This window comes from Stigmatopora nigra, chromosome 7 (genome assembly GCF_051989575.1).
Source record: "Stigmatopora nigra isolate UIUO_SnigA chromosome 7, RoL_Snig_1.1, whole genome shotgun sequence".
Taxonomy (NCBI): Eukaryota; Metazoa; Chordata; class Actinopteri; order Syngnathiformes; family Syngnathidae; genus Stigmatopora; species Stigmatopora nigra.
Window position 1 is genome coordinate 15,783,025 of NC_135514.1, and position 19,617 is coordinate 15,802,641.

The following is a 19,617-nucleotide window of genomic DNA, read 5'->3' on the forward strand; positions in this document are numbered from 1 at the left end:
GTCCGGTGACACGCCCCCGCCAGCAGGCGAGCGTCTCCTCCACGATGCCACTTACCCGATTACCTCGCAGTCCTCGAGAACCCTGCAGGCCAAAACAAAACAAACCAAAAAAAGACAGCGGTGTCAAGTTTGGCCGTCACACGGACACAAACAAAACAAAGAAAAATGGAGTACCTTGGATCCCCGGAGTCCGGAACAGCCTTGAATTCCTTGAGGTCCGCTCGGACCGGGACCGCCGCGATCGCCCTGGAAAATCCACAACATGTTGATTACCAGGCAAAAAAAAAACAACCATATGGCGCATTGCATTTAAAAGCGCAGTGTCAGTAACGAGTGTGTTGGCTTTATTCTGTAATATTATGTATATGTGTGTATTTATTCATTTTTTTGTTAAACGCACTTCTTAACGGGCTTCTTTATGTCATTGTTATGTGATTTGTTTGAATTCAAATGAAGTTGTTTTGAGTTTCCTCTGTTTATTATTGTTAAATACCTTCATTGTTATTATCGTTACACATGGTGTTTTTGCTTACACGTGTTGGATTAATCAATAACCTTGTAATTGTTTGGATTCATGGCTTTAAAGCCGTACGACCAATTACGATTGGGCAAGATACTTTGGAGATCAGGAGGAAGTCTTGACGTTTTTATACCCTGCGTATTTGTCAGTTTATTGTAGTAGAAGTAAATAATACTTACGGGAAGGCCTTCGTCTCCCGGGTATCCGGTGTAGCCTCGTTGCCCCGCCGCACCCTGAAAGAACCAAAAAAGATTGGGGGCGTCGTCACCAGGGCCAGAAAAGGGGAGTGGACGGAGGAGAAATCGGGCGAGGGGCGTTACCTTTGAACCCAGAGCACCCCGAGATCCACGAACGCCTTCGTGTCCCGTACACTTGCACATGACTTTGCAGCACGCGCGACTGGCCGCCGAGTCCTGTAGCGTGAGCCCACAAAAACACCCTGTCTAAAAGCCCCAAGTGGACATGACGGGGTCTAACGGCGCCCCCTGGTGGTCAACTCACAATCAGCTTGAAGATGCTACTCCCCACGCTGTGCATGCCGATGGTCAGCGGCGTTTTGTAGCCGAACCCTCGGCCGAACTCCAGATCCTGGAGTCGTTCCGGCTCCGTCGCCCCCTCCAGGGCCACCACCAGTAACATGTCCACGCCTGCAGGGGGCGGAGACTGTCTTATTTGCGGATTTTGGGACGGCAAAGAAAGACTTGTTGGCCGGTTCGTTTAATTACCGGAGGCTCGTAGCCGGTCGGATTCGTACTCCAGCCTGACGACGTCTTCGTCCAGCCCGTCTGAGAAGATGATGAGAACCTGGAGGACAGCCCAGAGAAGACGTTAAGATTCGTTGTCTTGCTTTGGATCGCACAGTACGGCGATTATTGGCATATTTTAAAAAAATGGCCGATACGTAAACCGATCAAAAAAAAACAACCCGTTTTCGACGCACCTTGACTCCGGCTCCTGAGCCTTTTTTAAACTTCTCGGCGAAGGAGCGCAGCGTGGCGGCGTCCAGGCGAGTGTCCACGTTCAACGTGGTGCTCAAGACTTTGGACACCACGTCGTCGCTGGGGTCAAAGGGTTTGAAGGGAAAGTCTTCCTGGCCCACGATCTGGTAGCCCACTTTGGGTTGGATGGCCCCGCTCACGGTGCAACACAACTGGGGGACGGACGACACGTAGTGGACGATCTCGGGCAAGAAGGTCCTCAGCTTGCTCTGACCGCTGGTCAACGTCTGGCCCGGACGCCCGCTTCTTTGGGACACGTCGAAGCCCATGGCGATGTCGATGGTGCAGTCTGACAACCAGGGGGAAAGGATGGAAATTGGTCAGAAATGGAAATTAATTCAACAAAAAAAAAAAAAAATTGAAAGAAAATTGAATTTTTTTTTTAAAAATTGATTTTTTTTAAATTGAATTAAAAACAAAAAAATTGAAACAAAAATTGGAAAAAATGTAGGGAAAAAAATTGAATAAAATGTTGGAAAAAATCTGAACAAAAAACAAAACAAACAAAAAAAATTGAAAAAAATGATTTTTTTTGATAAAAATGTTGGAATTTTGAAAATAAAATGAAAAAAAATTGAAAAAAAATTATACAAATGTTGGAAGAAAATTTAAACAAAATTTAAAAAACATTTTGATAAAAATGTTGGAAAGAAATTGAAAAAAAAATTGAAAAAAATATAAAATTACCCCCAAAAATTCCCCCATTTTTTTTAAAAGGAAAAAGATGAAAATGGGAAAGAAGAAAAGTTAGCAATTTTAGTCATCATTTGAATTTGATTTAGGTAAGAAACAATATATACACAAATGTATCATTTGTGTATTTTCCCTAAAAATGAAACATTTTTCAAAATCTACCAATTTTTTTTTTCATTTTGGCAGCTTTGGTCCTGGGAAATTTTGTGTTCACTTAAGCTACTTTGTATTTTTCATGTCTCGAAGCTAAATGAGGCTAAGAGCAGGAACCCACCCCGTACTTCTTTGATCTCCGAATCGCAGATGGTGTCCACCACTTTTTGCCGGATGTCCGTCAGAGCGTCGAAACTGTCCACGGTGAAATAGCGGCTGTGGTTGCCGGCAATGTCCAGCAACTGAGTTTCCCGGTATTTGCCGATGCGGATGACAAAGATCTCCACGCCCAGGGCTCGGAGGATCTCCGGGTGGGGCTGCACCTCGTCCTGGGAGTCGCCGTCGGTGATCAACACCAGATTCTGCGAGACGCCGGCCGCCCGGCGGGATCCGTTGCCCGCCTGGAAGTAGTCCTTGATTTTGGCCAGGGCGTTGCCGATGTGGGTGTTGCCCAAGCGCTGCCTCATGGCCAGGATGTGCTTGTTGACGGCCTCTGGGCCGGAGTAGCGATTGAGGTGGAACTCGTCCTGGAAGAGGTCGTCGAACTGGGCCGCGCCCACCCGCACCAAATCCCGGCTGATGTTGAAGCTGCTGACCACCTGGGCGGTGAAGTTCTTCATGATGGCGTATTCGCGAGGTGCGATGCTTCGTGATTGGTCCAGCAGGAAGACCAGGTCGGCTATGCGTTTCTTGCAAACTGACCCCCAAACAAATCAAAACAAAAACTCAAATGAGAACAATGTTGAAGAAAAGCATTTTTGCTAATGCTATTGGTGTTAGCGTTATATTATATTTAGCTAAATTAGCTACAGTATTCTCCTGGTATCGCCACTTTAATTGTAGTAACAAGTATTGGCAGAAAACAACAACATCACGACTTTATTTCCCTAATCTTTGACTACTGTTGAAAAAGATTTAGATATTAAACTCTCTCATTAATACAATTTGGAGAGCTGCTTTCAACAATACTTAGATATGAAACGGTACTTAGATATGAAACAGTATTTAGATATTAAACTTCTCTCATAGATAATAAACTCTCATGAATATAATTTTGAGAGCTGCTTTCAAGAGTACTTAGATATTAAACAGTACTTTGATATAAAACTTCTCTCCTAGATATCAAACTTGTCTCTTAGATATTAAACTCTCATGAATATAATTTTGATAGCTGGTTTCAAGAGTACTTAGATATTAAACAGTACTTTGATATAAAACTTCTCTCTTAGATATTAAACTCTCTCTCATGAATCTAATCTTGAGAGCTGCTTTCGACAGTAAACTCTCCGTCACCATTTGACCGGGGGGCCAAACGTCCGGTCGACCAAACGTCCGGTCGACCAAACGTCCGGTCAGGCGTCTCACCGGGCTTAGTGGTCTCGCAGAGTACGTTGGTGATGTTCTTGTGCAGGCTTTCCAAGGCCACAAAATCGTTGACAAAGAAGACCCGGGACAGATCGTGACCGGCCATGACCTCCAGCTCCGTCCTGTTGGCTCCCATCACGCCGATGCTGAAGACGCTCACGCCCTCTCGTCGCAGGGCGTCCGAGGCGGCCCGCAGGCCGGCCGGTTCGGTGGCCTCGCCGTCCGTGATCACCATCAGGATCTGGGGGACCCCCAGCGCCGCCCGCCCGCCGTGCCGGGCCTCGAAGAAGGACTTGGAGTAGTCCAGGGCCTTGGCCGTCTGGGTGTTCCCGTAAGGGTGCTTGATCTGGTTGATGGCTCGGACGACGTCCTGCTTGGAGCCGTAGCGGTCCAGGGTGAAGACGACCTTGGCGTCGCTGGAGAAGAGGATGACTCCGAAGCGAGTCAGGTTCTTTCCCACCGTGGTCAGGGAGACCATGGACGACATGAACTTTTGCATGCTGGTGAAATTCAGCTCCACGCTGGTGGAGCCGTCCACCAGGAAGATGATGTCCGCCTTCTCCGTCTTCTTGCAAACTGACGGGGAAGAAAAGAAAAGTGTTAGGCTTGGTCCAGGGTTGGGCGAAGTTTTGAGCCCGGGGAGCGGGCCACATTGACTTTAAAAATGTGACAGACAGACCGGCTCAGCACAAGATAGGATAGATATAAAAAAGTGCATCCGTTAACAGTACATATGAAACATAAAGACAAAAAAAAGGTATTAACATACTCATACTCAAGTATAAAGTACAAAGTCAAGTAAGTAAAGAAATGTATTAAGAAATATTAAAATGTCATTTAAATTAAGATAAAATCACCAAAAACAAATAAGAGTGGACACAGCTACTGCCACTGGCTTCTGCGTGATGGCGCCATCTTGGGGAGAAAAAATTAATCATAAAAAAAAATCGTAATTCAAAAAATATTTGGACAACGTCGGCGGACCGAATTAAAAAGCCCAGCATGTGGCCCGCGGGCCATAGTTTGCCCACGTCTGGGCAAGTGGAAACTTCAAAATAATCTAGCAGAGAAGGCATTAAGCAAGGAATAGTTTTAAGACTCCATCGGCCGTCAGGAGCGGTGAAATGGCATTCCCAGACGGACGCTGCTCGCCCTCTCGCTCGGGATCAAGCCCACGACCCTAAAACTGACCTCTGGTGGGATTGCAGATCTCCAAGGCAATCTGGTTCTCCAAGTCCTTCAGGTCATCAAAGCTCTGCTCCACGTGGACGCGTTCGGGCGAACCGCTGATCTCCAACAGCTGGCTGGCGTTGGCCTGATTGACGCCGATGGCGTACACCGTCACGCCCTTGCGCCTCAGCGCCGTAGCGGGCCACGTGACGTCGTCCTGGGATTCGCCGTCGGTGATGACCACCAGGCGTTGGCCCGCGCCGGGACGCCCCCCCTGGGCGGCGTCAAAGTAAGGCGTCAGCCGGGCCATGGCCTGGCCCGTGTGGGTCCCGCCGCCGATCTGCCGCATGGCGTCCACGGCCAGCAGCATCTGGTTTTTGTCAAAGTGGCGGTCCAGGGGGAAGACCAGCTTCTGGAGGGTGCTGTACTGCATGACGCCCACGCGCACGTCCTCCCGCCCGATGTTGGACTTGCCGATGAGCGACTTGACAAAGTCCTTCATTTTCTCGTAGTCGGGCTGGCTGATGCTGCCCGAGCTGTCCAGCAGGAACAGGACGTCCGAGGAGACGTCTTTGCAAACTGGGGACACAAAAGTCCACGCGGTTCATTTTTACATTGGCGACCGAACGTCCGGGGGACCAAACGTCAGGGGGACCAAACGTCAGGGGGACCAAATCTATGTTTGTTTTTAAAATAAATATATAAATTTATTGATTTTTTAAGTAAATATATAAATGTAGGAAATTTAAGATACATAAAATCAATTCAAATATAAAAATGTGATATTTAAACATTGTGAAAATAAATCATTTTATATATATATAAAAAGAAGGAATATATCATTCAATTGAAAAGTCGGAATATTATGAGATTAATGTTGACGTACGGCTTTACGCTGGCGATATGACAACTTTGGCCAATTTTTTTGGTGGTTTTTCTGGAAAAATCCACGGGCAAACTACTCACCTTCCTTTCTACAGATGTCGGTGACAATGTTATCTTTGATGGGGACCAGAGCGTCGAAATTATTGACGAAAAAGGTCCTCTTGCGGTCGCCGGAGATCTCGTCCAGCTCCTTCACGTTGGCCTTCTTGACGCCCACGGCGTAGATGATCACGCCCTGCGCCCGCAGCTTCTGGGCGGGCTCCGCCACCCGGTCCGAGGACTCCCCGTCGGTGACCACCACCAGGTACTCGGGCACCCCGCCGCCCCGCGTGCCGGCGGCCCGTCGGAACTGCGGGATCATGAAGTCCAGCGCCCTGCCCGTCTCGGTGCCGCCGCCCTCCTGGAGGATGGCCTCCACCGCCCGGGCCAGACTGTCGGCGTCCGAGTAGGCGCTCAGGTCGAATTCCAGAGTGGGGCGGTCGGCGTATTTGGCCACGCCCATGCGCACGTGCTGAGGCCCGATGCGGAAGGTGGCCACAAACTCCAGGATGAACTTCTTCATGTCGTAAAAGTCGCTGGGGTCGATGCTACCCGAGTGGTCGATCAAGAAGAAGATGTCCGCTTCGTCCGTTTGCTTGCAACCTGGAAGGCAAGAAGGCGTCATTCTCATTTTCCACTTTTGATGGCTTGACATTGGCTCGGACATTTGTGTCGATGATGATGATGATGATTAAACTGGCAAATCTGGACCTCATGGAGGATATTGGTGGGATTTTGTTGCCATGAGACAAAATGGCCTTGACTTTCTCACCTATTTCATATCCCAGGTGATGCCTGCTATAAAATGACACATTGTAACAAATCCGATTGGCCCAAAAATATATATTTGGTCAACCTAATCCGAATCGAATCCAAATCGAATCCGAATCGAATCCGAATCCGAATCGAATCCGAATCGAATCCGAATCGAATCCGAATCGAATCCGAATCGAATCCGAATCGAATCCGAATCGAATCCGAATCGAATCCGAATCGAATCCGAATCGAATCCGAATCGAATCCGAATCGAATCCGAATCGAATCCGAATCGAATCCGAATCGAATCCGAATCGAATCCGAATCGAATCCGAATCGAACCCTAATCCGAATCGAATCCTAATCCGCATCGAATCCGAAATCGAATCCGAATCGAATCCGAATCGAATCCGAATCGAATCCGAATCGAATCCGGATCGAATCCGAATCGAATCCGGATCGAATCCGGATCGAATCCGAATCGAATCCGAATCGAACCCTAATCCGAATCGAATCCTAATCCGCATCGAATCCGAAATCGAATCCGAATCGAATCCGAATCGAATCCGAATCGAATCCGAATCGAATCCGGATCGAATCCGAATCGAATCCGGATCGAATCCGGATCGAATCCGAATCTAATCTGAATCCGAATCTAATGAATCTAATCTAATATATCTCACCTCAGCCTGATTTTTGTGCCGCCGTCACTCACCCGAGCTCAACGCTCAACCCATCCTCACCTTCTTTGATGGTGTCTTTGATGACGTTGACGCTAACGGCTTGGCGTAGAATGTTGTGGCACAGGATGCCCTGAAGTTCCTTCTCCAACATCTGAATCTTGGTGAAACTGTCCACTTGAAAAATGTGCTTGCTGGGCGGGTGCGACGCCATCTGCTCCAGCTGTTGGCGATCGGCGCCCTTGATGCCCACCACGTAGATCTTGACGCCGGCCCGTCGCAACGCCACGGCGGCGGCGGCCACCTGGTCCTCGGATTTCCCGTCCGTGATCACCACCGCCACCTGCTGGACATTCTTGTGCCCGCGGCCGCCCGCTTCCTTGGTGAAGACCTTCTCCCGCGTGAAGTTGAGGGCGGCGCCCGTGTTGGTGCGGCCGCCTTTGTAGGGCATCATTTTCAGGTAGGCCAGCAGCTCGCGCTTGTCGTCAAAGGTGTCCAAGTAGAAGGGCGCCCTGGGGTGGTCGCTGTACATGACCATGCCCACTTGAACCTTGGTCGGCGACACGTCCAGCCCGCTCACCATGGAGTGCAAGAAGGAGCGCACCAGCTGGAAATTGTAGCTCCCGATACTGCGGGATTCGTCCACCACGAACACCACGTCGGCCAGTTTGGCTCCTTTGCATTCTGTGGGAGGGGCAAACAAAAAAAAGGGGCCGTGTCAATGGCCGATTTGGGGACGGTCACTAGTTACATTCGTACCTCTACTCATGAAATGTAATGGTTCCCCAACTTTTTTCCTAACTTGAGAATTTGCTAAGTAGAAGTGTACTTTATATGTAAATTCCCTCATTCTCTCTCAACACATTCAAATGGGTCAAAATGTCCCAATTTTTGATCGAGAAACAAGAACAAATATAAGGGAAAATTAGTGTCCTCTTCTTAATTCAAAAAATATATTTTTTTAAAATATATAACTAAATATTTGTTATTGCCTAGTGCAAGGGTATCGGACTCGGGTTGGTTCGCGGGCCGCTTTAACGTCAACTTGATTTCATGTGGGCCGGACCATTTTAGATAGAATATTTAGATTTACTTTTTTTAATAAATGGATTAAAAGAACTGGATTAAAAGCCATGAATATTCAGTTTTCTATAGATCTAAATCAATATTTATTTGAGCTTTTTTGATATATTTTTAGATCTTCCAAAATGTTTTTTGAACTAAAAACACAGGAAAAATGGATTAAAAATGACAATTATTGATTGAAAAGGGGAAAGAAATCAGGAAATTTAATATACATCTAGCCCTGAATATTCCGTTTTTTTAATCGATCTAAAACAACGTTTATTTGAACTTTTTTTATATATATTTTTAGATTTTACAAAATGATTTTTGAACTAAAAACTGACAATAAAAAATGACAATGATTGATTTAAAAGGGGGAAAATCAGGAAAACTAATATACATCTATAATCTTCATTTTAATTTGATCCTAAAACTGATTGACTTTCCCGGGCCACACAAAATGATGCAGCGGACCACATCTGGCCCCCGGGCCGCCACTTTGACACACCTAGCCTAGCGCTAGAAAATGAATTGAATTTTACCTCCAGTGGGATCTTCCGGAAGACCCTGGGCTTCAAACGTGGCCTTTAGACCCGGAAGGAAGTTTGGGGGACTGGCGGGAGTGCCGGAAACGCCGGGATCGCCGGGAGCGCCGGGAGCGCCGGGGGCGCCGGGAGCGCGGGGGACGCCCAAATCGGGCAGACGAGGCAAAGGCGCTCCGAAGTTGACGCCCACCACGTTGATTCCCTCGGCCTTCAGCAAACGAGATCGCTTGTCCACCTCGTAGCCGGAATCTTCCCCGCTCAAGACGATGAGGAATTGGCGGACGCCCAAGTCCGCCCGGCTCCCCGCCTGCCCCGTGAAAAAGTGCGAGCGGGCGTATTCCAGAGCCGCGCCCAGGTCGCGCTTTTCCTCGGCCTGGGGGCGCCGCAGGCGGAAACGGCGGATGGCGGCGGCCGCTTCTTCGTTGTTGCGGTTATCGTTCAGGTCAAACTCCACTTTGGTGTCCCGGGCGTACTGCGCCAGGCCCACGCGGTGCGCCGACAAGCCGATGGTCATTTGATTGGTCAGACGGACCAGGAGGCTCCGGGCCTGTTGGAACTCGCTCGGGGTCAAGCCGCTGTCCACCAGGAAGAAGATGTCTGTGAACTTTTGGGCCAAAGCTGAAAAAAAAAAACATTTTAGATTAAATATTTAAATTTGTTTTTAAATTAATGGATTAAAAGAGCTGGGTTAAAAAATATATTCATTTTATATAGATCTAAAACAATGTTTTGAGCTTTTTTTATATATATTTTTAGATTTTACAAAATAATTTTTGAACTAAAAACACAGAAAAAAATTACAAAATGACAATTGTTAATTTAAAAGGGGGAAAATCAGTAAATACATCTATACTCTTCATTTTAATTTGATTCTAAAACAGAAAGTCGGCACTCGTGATTTACTTTCTCGGGCCGCACACAATGATTCGGCGGACCAGATTTGGCCCCCGGGCCGCCGCTTTGACACAGGGGCATTAGCCCATTCACACCTACAAATAAGTGATTTACACAGACAAAACGATAAGAGTGGGAACATTAACATAACTAGCCGCTCATTTAGCAACCACAATTACATAGAACAACAGTTAGTACAGTAAAGTACGTTTACGAGGTTTACAGTATGCTAGTGTAGCGGCTAGCGCTAGCTTCGTCCTAATCGCTAATTAACGTGATATTTACACCAGAAAGACAGTTTAAACCTCACAAAAAGAACCACCGCGTTAAGAAAACCGGTCGGTTCTCATTAATACTTGACCAGGACATGAATTAGCTAATTAAAATTAGAATTTAACATGGAAGTTTAGCATTAACCCTTGCTTACCGGAGCACAACATGGCGGCCACAGCTCTTCATCTCAAAATAAACGCACACTTGTTCATTAGAACAAGTTAGCAACTTGTTAGACATCAAAATAAATGTTATAATCATCATTATTCCTAACTGGGGGACAATTAGTCTCAGGTACAGTGCGCCTAGCAACCGACGTCATCAGAACTTAATTAGCTGCCCCGGTGCGCCTAGAAACTGACGTCATCAAAACTTGACCAGCAGCCCCGGTGTTGTTGTTGTTGTTGTCTTCGTGTCCTGTGATTGGCTGGCTACTCAGACTTGGCTGGGATTGGCTCCCGCAACCATTGCGAAAATGTTTGAATAAATGAATGTTTTTTTTTTTTAAATTGCATTATTTTGGTACCATAAAATAGACCATTACTATTTTGTATAGTTACCAAAGAATCGTGAATTATTCCAAATCATAAAAACGGAATAGCATTTTCAAAACAAACCATTATAAAGCCACTGTTAATAAACAGGCAGATTTTAATTCCAAACTTTAGTTAGGTTTTATGAAGAAGTAAATAGTTAAGTTGGTACGTTAGTCAGTCGGAAGAACAAAGCACAACATGATAAAAGCTATACCCAACTTATATCTATTTTTAACCATTAATACACTTATTTTCTGTCTCCATTTGGGTTTGGCTACAATACAGTCATGTACTTTTGACTTTTGGATTTCTAGGAAGAGAAAACAACCGGAGTCCATCCTCTCATGTCCAGAAATATTAGTTTATAATTATAATATGTGGCATCCAGAAGCTAAAATGTGTTAGCGTGGCTTGCCAAAACTAGCAGCTGCTTTTTAATTTACAAGATGTGATTTTATGTGGAAACTTCTCACAGAAAACAAGCATTAAATTTGACTCTTCCACGGAATTGTTCGGCATGTGTTTTTTGGCTAGCGCCCGCCCACCGCGGCGTCTTTTGTTCTACATTGTTGTGCTAAGAAATCAAACTTACCATATCCAGTTGTTCGTTAATTTCAGCCAACATCGGGTCATTGTTAATAGTTGGATAAAAAATATGCATAAATATTAAACAGTGTTCATAAGAAAGGTCGTGCGGTAACATGAATGGAATTCATTCCTTCAGAATAAGAGAACAATGGAATTAACTTTCTTTTTTTTTTGCTTATTGGTGAAATCAATAATTGTGCGACTCATCACTAATTCAGCAAAAGAATAGAGTCGGTAATTTTGCTGATTAGATGATTCGATGAAAGAGATTTGGGTTGTGAGGTTTTGTTTTGAAAGTATTGTACGGTATACCCAGGAATATGTTGTAACTACTTTTTTACGCTTACGTTCCTAAGCTTGGATTTTCACCTACTTATGATCTTAAAAGACATTTTTAAAATAATTAATAGCAGAAAGAAATAGCAAAAAGGTGATTTGTCAAGTCGCAATAATCGAGGGAATACTGTAGTTATTAGTTTGATTGATTTATGTTAACGTCAAGTCAATTTCATTTGGGCTGGACCATTTTAGATAGAATATATAGGGTTTTTTTTTTATGAATGGATTATAGGAACTGCAATAAATCCCTGAATATACCGTTTTTTATAGCTCTAAAACAATGTTTAATATATATTTTTAGATTTTACTGAATGATTTTTGAACTAAAAACACCAAAAAATGTATTAAAAATTTACAATTATGGATTAAAAGAAGTGGATTAAAATCCCTGAATATTCCATTTTTATAGATCTAAAACAATGTTGAATGTAGGTTTTTTTTCATATATTTGTTGATTTTCCAAAATATTTTTTGAACTAAAAAATGGATTAAAAAATGCCAATGATTGATTAAAAAAGGGTGATAATCAGGAAATGTAATATAAATCTATACTCTTCATTTAAATTTCATCCTAAAACAGAAAGTCAGCACTCACGATTGACTTTGCCGGGCCGCACAAAATGATCCGGCGGACCAGATTTGGCCCCCGGGCCGCCACTTTGACACCGGTATACATACGCTATCTAATGAATACGAAAAGCAGTCCCCCCCCCCCCCCCCCCCCCATATTTGCTCACCTTGCCTCTGGTTATCCACGGAGGTGCAAACGGTCTCCAGCAGACCGTCGGTCAATCTCCGAAGATCTTGAAAAGTATCGATGTAGAAGAGGAAGTCCTCTTTGGGCCGGTTGGCGATGCCACTCAACTCTTGGAGGTTGGCTTGCCCCACCCCCACGGCGAAGACCATGACTCCGTGCTGCCTCAGACGGCGAGCCGGCTCCAGCACCCGGTCGGTGGAGTCTCCGTCCGTCAACACCACGGCGATCTGCGGCACCCTCTGGGCCACCCGGCTACCGCCGCTCTCGTTAAAAAAGTGCGTCCGCACAAAGTCCAGGGCCAGACCCGTGTAGGTGTTTCCCGTCCGGTAGGGGAACTTGTCCAGGTGATCCAGCACGGACTGCTTGTCCTGGTGGTCTTTGAGTAGGAATTCCTGATGTGGCCGGTCGCTGTACTGCACCAGACCCACGCGGACTTTGTCGGGGCCCACGTCCAGGCCCGACACCACGGATCGGAGGAACTGCCGCACTTCCTGGAAGTTGGCGTCGCCGATGCTGGTGGAGCCGTCCACCACGAACACCACGTCGGCCATGTTGGCTTTGGCGCATTCTATTATAAAAGAAGTGGATTAATATCCCTGAATATTCAAATTTTTTTAAATCTAAAACAATGTTTATTTGAGCTTTTTCATATATATTTTTTAAAATTTTATAAAATGATTTTTGAAACTAAATACACCCGAAAAATGGGTTAAAACATGACAATTACTGATTTAAAAGGGGGAAAATACGGAAAATTTAACCATTTTAGATTTAATATTTAGATTTTTTGGTTATAAATGGATTAAAAGAAGTGGATTAAAAGCCCTGAATATTCCGTTTTTATAGATCTAAAACAATATTTATTTTAGCTTTTTTTAAATAGATTTTTAGATTTTACAAAATGATTTTTGAACCAAAAACGCAGAAAAAAATGGATTAAAAATGACAATGATTGATTTAAAAGGGGGAAATCAGGAAATTTAATATAAATTAATTATCTTTTATTTGAATTTGATCTTAAAATAGAATCTCATGATTGACTTTCTCGGGCCGCACAAAATGATGCGGTGGGCCACATTTGGCCCACAGGCCGCCACTTTGACACCATATCTTTTATGCCTATTTATTTTATGCACACTTTATGGCAAAGCTTTTAATTTAATTTTAAATGACAATAAAGACATTAAATTAAAAATGCATTTTTTTGCGGCTTGCTTTTCATTTAAAACATAAAAAAATACCTAACATTATTTTTTTTAAATCTGTGTTTCAAATTAGTCACATATTTAACAACATTGAGGCCTTAGAAATATTCCAATTTAGCTCTCAAGCTCTTTTTTTTAACATTCGGGTCATTCAATGCTAACGCTAACACGGTACAACATTTAAAAAAAAAAAAAAAGCTTTTAGCGTGTCCAAGTCAAGCAAGGATAGATACTTGGTGGTTTTACATATAGTAAATGGTTGACAATCCTGCGGGAGCCATAAAAGGGAACAAAAGCTGTTTATAATCTGCTGTTGGCTGAAAAAGAAGGAATAACATGCACCCTTGAGCAATGTTCAACTCGCATATTTTGGCAATGTGAAAGCGGGGGAGAATGAAAGACGTTTTCAGCTAAAAGACATTTTTTGGTCACTGAGAAAATAATTAAAAAGTGTAAACCAAGACTAACATCGTTATAGGGCACGACATCCAATCAGGAGCACTCAAATAATAATAAAAATATTACCCTGCCGGCTGATTAGAGTTAGCTGGAATAGTCTCCGACACCCCCGTGACCAATGTGAAGATGAACAGTACAAATTTGTAGTTAAATTATTTTTTGGGTTAAAATTTTCCTTAATTTAATTTTTTTAAATATATATTTTTTTAATTGTAATGAGATTTTTTCTTTCTATGTGAACTTAATGTAAGTATTTTCTTTTAGTTTAGGGGTTTTAGTTATTTTTGGTAGATTTTTTCCATTTTGTTTTCTAAATTTTCATCTTAATTATTATTTTTATTTGCGGAAATTTAATCCAGGCTTATATGTGAATAGTTTTTTTTGCAAATTTGGTAGGTGTGGCTTATTTTTTTCCATGTGAATGGCATTAATTCAATGTAAAGGTTTAAATTTTCTCATCAAGATGGCCGTCGACACAGTGTATGTTTTTGTGCGGGTGTGATGGTGGTCTATACATGCTGGAATGCAGGAAGTGAGGTCACAGCGACCAAATAGCGACACTCACCGGTCCTCTGTGCGCCGTTGCCATGGATACGGACGGCCAGCAAGAGAAGGAGGAGACTCCGCCCCCACGCCATCCCGATAACTTTCTCCTGAAACGAAAACGGCAAGTGTAAATATTCCTTAAAGAAAACCACACGCTTTTGGGGGGTGCTTGACTTCCAATCTAGAGTGGGAGGGGCCAATGAAGAAATGCCCCTCCCACTCCAGATTGGAGGTCAAACGGTGGCTGATGAGTTAATGAAGAAGTGGTCTTGAAATGTCCGCAAATGAACAGGAAATGAACCCATGACCCCAGCCCTGCGAGTGCCACGCTAACCAATGCGAGATGCTAAACATTTCAACAAAAAAAATTAACAGGAAATGACCCAAAATGTACAGATCGTGATTCCAAAATGTCCCAAAAATGTACATGAAATGACAAAAAAACACACACAAAGTGAGCCCTTAGCGCCCCCTAGCGTACATTTATACCCAATATGAACAAACAGGAAGTGCACCGGAAGCCAATGACCCAAAATGTGCAGATTGTGAGTCCAAAAGGTCCAAAAATGTACATCAAATGACACAAAAAACACACAAAGAGAACCCAGAGCGCCCTCTAGCGTACAGGATGACCAAAATGAGCAGGAAATGCACTGAAAGCTTCAGGATTTAAAAGGAAGTGGCCCAAAAAAATCTCGGGAAGTAGCCAAAACGTGTTTTTTAGACTTTGGACTCCGGTCTGAGTGAATCCGAGACCGCCGCCGCCGCCACTTCGAGTCACTTCCTGTTGCGTTAGACGGACCGCAGCTGTCTGCTACGAGAGGCATCTGCTTGCGTTTAAAGCCGCGGCGGCCAGCGCCAAACACTTTGGAATGTGGCTCCGCCCCCACGCCAGAAGATCATGGAGAAGATGGCGAGGAACAATCAGAAAGAAAAAAAACCTCAACTCTGGGAACTCGTTGGAGTAAAAACCACCGTGAAAGTTCCAAAGCTAACGCTAATGTTTTTTTTGGCTAATACATATCATGTGGGTTTTTTTTTTTCTTCCCACAGGATGTCGTTGAGTCAAACGGCGATTAAACGTGATTTGTTTGGATAAGACGCGTCCCCCAACATGACATTAGTGCACTCATTTTTATTTTATGACACTTAAAGACTGGAACGGGTTCATTTAAGTCTGATTACGTCCCTTTCTGTTCTTTTTAAGAGGTTCTGGGCTCAATTCTTGTACATTATGAAGACACTTTAGAGCAGTGATTTTCAAACTTTTTTGGCCACCGCCCCCTTCACCGCCTGGCCAAAATGCCAACGCCCCCTTCACCGCCGGGCCAAAATGCCAACGCCCCCCTCTTTACCCCTTTCCAACGAACGAAGCTTTAATAAATAGAAGACAGGCGCCTCAGATATTATTCGCTAATTTCGTTTCTTTTAATAGACCAATGCGCAGTTCACCTCGAATCATAAAAATTGATAGCTGATGCATTAAGCCGGTCGCTGTGCGCATACGTCTGTGGTTAAGCGTTGCCGGCGCGCTATTGTGTGCTCCTCTGCGGCTGACTGGATGGTGGTGGTTTCCCCAGTCGCCTGCATCGACGATAAACTCGCGACAATTAGTGATATACGGTATATGCGCGCTGCTCGTGAGCGCTCGAGCAGACAACGTTTCTTGTTTCAATAAAGCTTGTTTTTTGTCGACTTTTTATTACAGACAATCCATTTTTCCGGTCTTTCTACAAACACCAACGTCACATTTTACTGTAATTGCTCCATCGCCCCCTTCACTATTTCAACGCCCCCCATTCCCCTGTTTATTCGTCAGCGCCCCCCTGAAAGTTCACACCGCCCCCCGGGGGGCGGTACCGCCCACTTTGAAAACCACTGCTTTAGAGCAAGGGTGTCAAAGTGGCGGCCCGGGGGTCAAATTTGGCCCGCCGCTTCATTTTGTGCGGCCCGGGAAAGTCAATCATGAGTGCCCACTTTCTGTTTTACGATCAAATTAAATATAGATGGATATTAAATGTCCTGATTTTGCCCCTTTTTAAATCAATCATTGTCATTTTTTAATGCATTTTTTAGTTTTTAGTTCAAAAATCATTTTGTAAAATTTCAAAAAAGCTCAAATAAACATTGTTAACAATAATATAATATGTTTTAATATAATTTTAGATTTTACAAAATGATTTTTGAACTAAAAACACAGAAAAAAAATGATTAAAAAAGGACAATTATTGATTTAAAAGGGACAAAATCAGGAAATTTACTTTCCATCTATACATAAATTGATCCTAAAACAGAAAGTCGGCACTGGTGATTGACTTTCCTGGGCCACACAAAATGATCCGGCGGGCCACATTTGGCCCCCGGGCCGCCACTTTGACACCGGTGCTTTAGAGCATTTTGGGGGTCAATTCCTGTACTTTTTTTGGGAGTGTTACAGGGAGTACTTTTATACATTTTGGATGGTTTATGATGTAGTTTTAAGCCACCTGGTTGCGGCACTCCTCAAGACCGAAATATTTGGCGTGTCAAAGAAAGAAAAAAGGAGGGAAGGAAGGAAGGAAGAAGCCCCGCCCCCAAAGGTTAACGGGGCAGCCTTTTGTATTTATCGCAGATGAGAGATGAGAGCTTACACATGGGATGAAGATGGCTATAAATTAGTTTGCCTTAAGCGGACGGAATGTATTCGTTCATGTATGCGTGTCAAAAAGAAACTTTTATGGCCTTGTGAAGGAAGATAAGAAGGAAGTTAAGATTACAAGAGTTAAGATTACAAGTGAACTCATCATCCAGAGCACAAAAAATGCCTTTTTTACGAGTACCATTTTTGAATATATCCAATAAAAAAAAATTAACAAATAACTGGGTCACTTCCTGTTTTTCTTTGGCCATTTTTTGTTGCTAATTAGGCATTTCCAGGTCACTTATTGTTGCCTTTAAGGATTTTTTTTGGCTAACCAGTTAGCCGATATCGACGTCCAAGATTGAGTGGCGGCTAAAAATTGGATTTGGAATCACTTTTGGTGGATTCTGGGTCACTTTCTGTTCTTTTTTAGTAATTTCTTGTTGCTAATTGGGCACTTCCAAGTCATTTCCTGTTAATTATCTGGCATTTCCTGTTGCCTTTAGGGAATTTTTGGCTAACTAGTTAGCCGATATTGACGTCCAATGATGAGTGGTGGCTAAACGTTTAACTTGGAGTCACTTTCTGTACACTTTGATGGATTTTGGGTCACTTCCAGTTCATTGGTCACTTCCTGTTGATTTACTGAAATTTCTATGTCACTTCCTGTTGCTTTTAGGGAATTTTTGGCTAACTAGTTAGCTGAAATTGACGTCCAATGATGAGTGGTGGCTAAACGTTTAACTTGGAGTCACTTTCTGTACACTTTGATGGATTCTGGGTCACTTCCTGTTCATTTTGAGGCCTTTCCATGTCAATTCCTGTTGGTTTTAGGGCACTTTTAGCTCACTTTCTATTCCTTCTTGTTTATTCTGAGATGATTTGGAAGCAAGATGTGGAACGAGTGCAGTACTCGTTGAGTATTAGCTTACACGTGTTGTATTTACGTGTAAGTTTAAGTTTGAGGCATGCCAGGGGAGACGGAGCCCGCCCCCCCCCCCAAAGAAAGGAGGCCCCGCTAACGCAAAGCATGTGACGCTAATCACGGCCAGACAACTTGATGGACTTTGTTTACGCGCCCCATCGGATGAAACGGCCTCCTCGGTCGGCTCAAGGTTTTGGCCGCTAGATTAACCGGAAAGGAGGGGGGAGGGGCCTGATTTAGGGGGAGCGCCCCATTGGCGGTGGGTGACGCCATCTGGGGCCCTCGGAGGGTCAAAGGGCAGCGGTTCTGGATCCAGCTTTGGCTTTTATTTGGGTTTCCTCGCAATCTTTGTGTTCTTGATGCTGCTCCTGTTTGTCTGGTGGTTGATTCTATTCCACTTTTTGCCATTCCTGGTCCTCTTCTTGTTCTTATTCCTTCTCCTACTGGAGTTGTTCTCCTTTGTTGGCCTTGGAGTCATTCTAGAACTAAGTTGTTCCCATTTGATTTGTTATTGTCTTTCCACTTCTCATTCTCCTTCATTTTATTCCACTTTGTTCATTTCATATGGTTTGGAATATTCGGCTTTGCTTTCTGTCCGATTCCCACTCCCATATTTCTATTCCCGTTCCTCCTCCTCTCCTTGTTCCTATTCATTCTCCTGATCGAGTCGTTCCCGTTGGTTTTCCTCTTTCTAGAACGTCTTCTTATTCCCATTGGATTGTTTTTCTCTTTCTACTTCTCGTTTCCAATCTCCTTCCAGCTTTTATTCCACTTTGTTCATTCTGGAATATTTAGCTTTGCCCGTTATCTCGGATGGCTTGCGTCCAATTCCCACTCCCCTATTTCTATTCCTGTTTTTGCCATTCCCCCTTTCTGTCCTTTCTCTTCTTCGCTATCCAACTAATCGTGGCGTTTTTCACTGATTGGACATTTGTCTGTCCTTGCTATTCTTAGGCTTTTTTTGTCCTTCTGGTGTTACATCACAGCGGCGGTTGTTGAAAATCCATTAGCAGAAGAACAAGCAGACTTATTGAAGTGGACGGACTCCATTTGGACCACGACTGGCGGCCATCTGTATCCGCTGGCTCAACTTGTAAAACGTCCGCTGTTTTTTTTGACGTATGGCAGCTGCTACGGCGAGAAGGCCGTCCGCCCGTCCCTCCGTCTTCTGGTCCCGTAAAGCGTCCCATCTGGGGAACAGATGCGCTTTTTTTTTGGGCCGCGTTCCCTTTCGTCTGATCCCCAAAACCAGCGCCACATTTTTTCTCTTGAAGAAGATGAACTTGTTGATTTGAAATTTAGGCGCTAAGATAAAAACAAGCTTGACCGAGCTGGCCAGATTTTGTGGACGGGGCGCCCAGTCCAGTCCATTTCCAATCCTGGCGCTTCTGGTCTTTTTGAGTGGAAGATAAAAAGTCCCCTGGCTCGCTAAACAATCCATCATGATGACTACGCCATTATTAAATCTTGACAGAATGGCATTTACGAGCTAAAATATATTCATCAAGTGGGAATATTTATGAGGATAGCGAGTCCCCTAAAAGAATGAGTAGAAACACATTGAAAATGTCAGCCGTGAAAAATAGCGTGTCGTGCTAAGGCGCTA

General features: G+C 44.1%; 1 protein-coding gene across 1 annotated transcript in view; it reads right to left on the bottom strand.

The window, feature by feature from the left end:
• col6a4a (collagen, type VI, alpha 4a) overlaps positions 1-19,617 on the bottom strand; it is a 34,765-nt gene that overhangs the window by 12,195 nt on the left and 2,953 nt on the right. Inside the window, exons 2-16 of the mRNA XM_077721524.1 lie at positions 14,486-14,573; positions 12,237-12,824; positions 8,867-9,487; positions 7,323-7,943; positions 5,866-6,426; positions 4,921-5,478; positions 3,730-4,305; positions 2,486-3,061; positions 1,461-1,807; positions 1,246-1,324; positions 1,022-1,167; positions 841-933; positions 700-753; positions 175-246; positions 56-82 (exon numbers count right to left, since the gene is read on the bottom strand). Coding sequence (XP_077577650.1) covers positions 56-82; positions 175-246; positions 700-753; positions 841-933; positions 1,022-1,167; positions 1,246-1,324; positions 1,461-1,807; positions 2,486-3,061; positions 3,730-4,305; positions 4,921-5,478; positions 5,866-6,426; positions 7,323-7,943; positions 8,867-9,487; positions 12,237-12,824; positions 14,486-14,558 — 4,992 coding nt within the window. The 5' untranslated portion in view covers positions 14,559-14,573. The remainder of the gene's footprint in view (positions 1-55; positions 83-174; positions 247-699; positions 754-840; positions 934-1,021; positions 1,168-1,245; positions 1,325-1,460; positions 1,808-2,485; positions 3,062-3,729; positions 4,306-4,920; positions 5,479-5,865; positions 6,427-7,322; positions 7,944-8,866; positions 9,488-12,236; positions 12,825-14,485; positions 14,574-19,617) is intronic.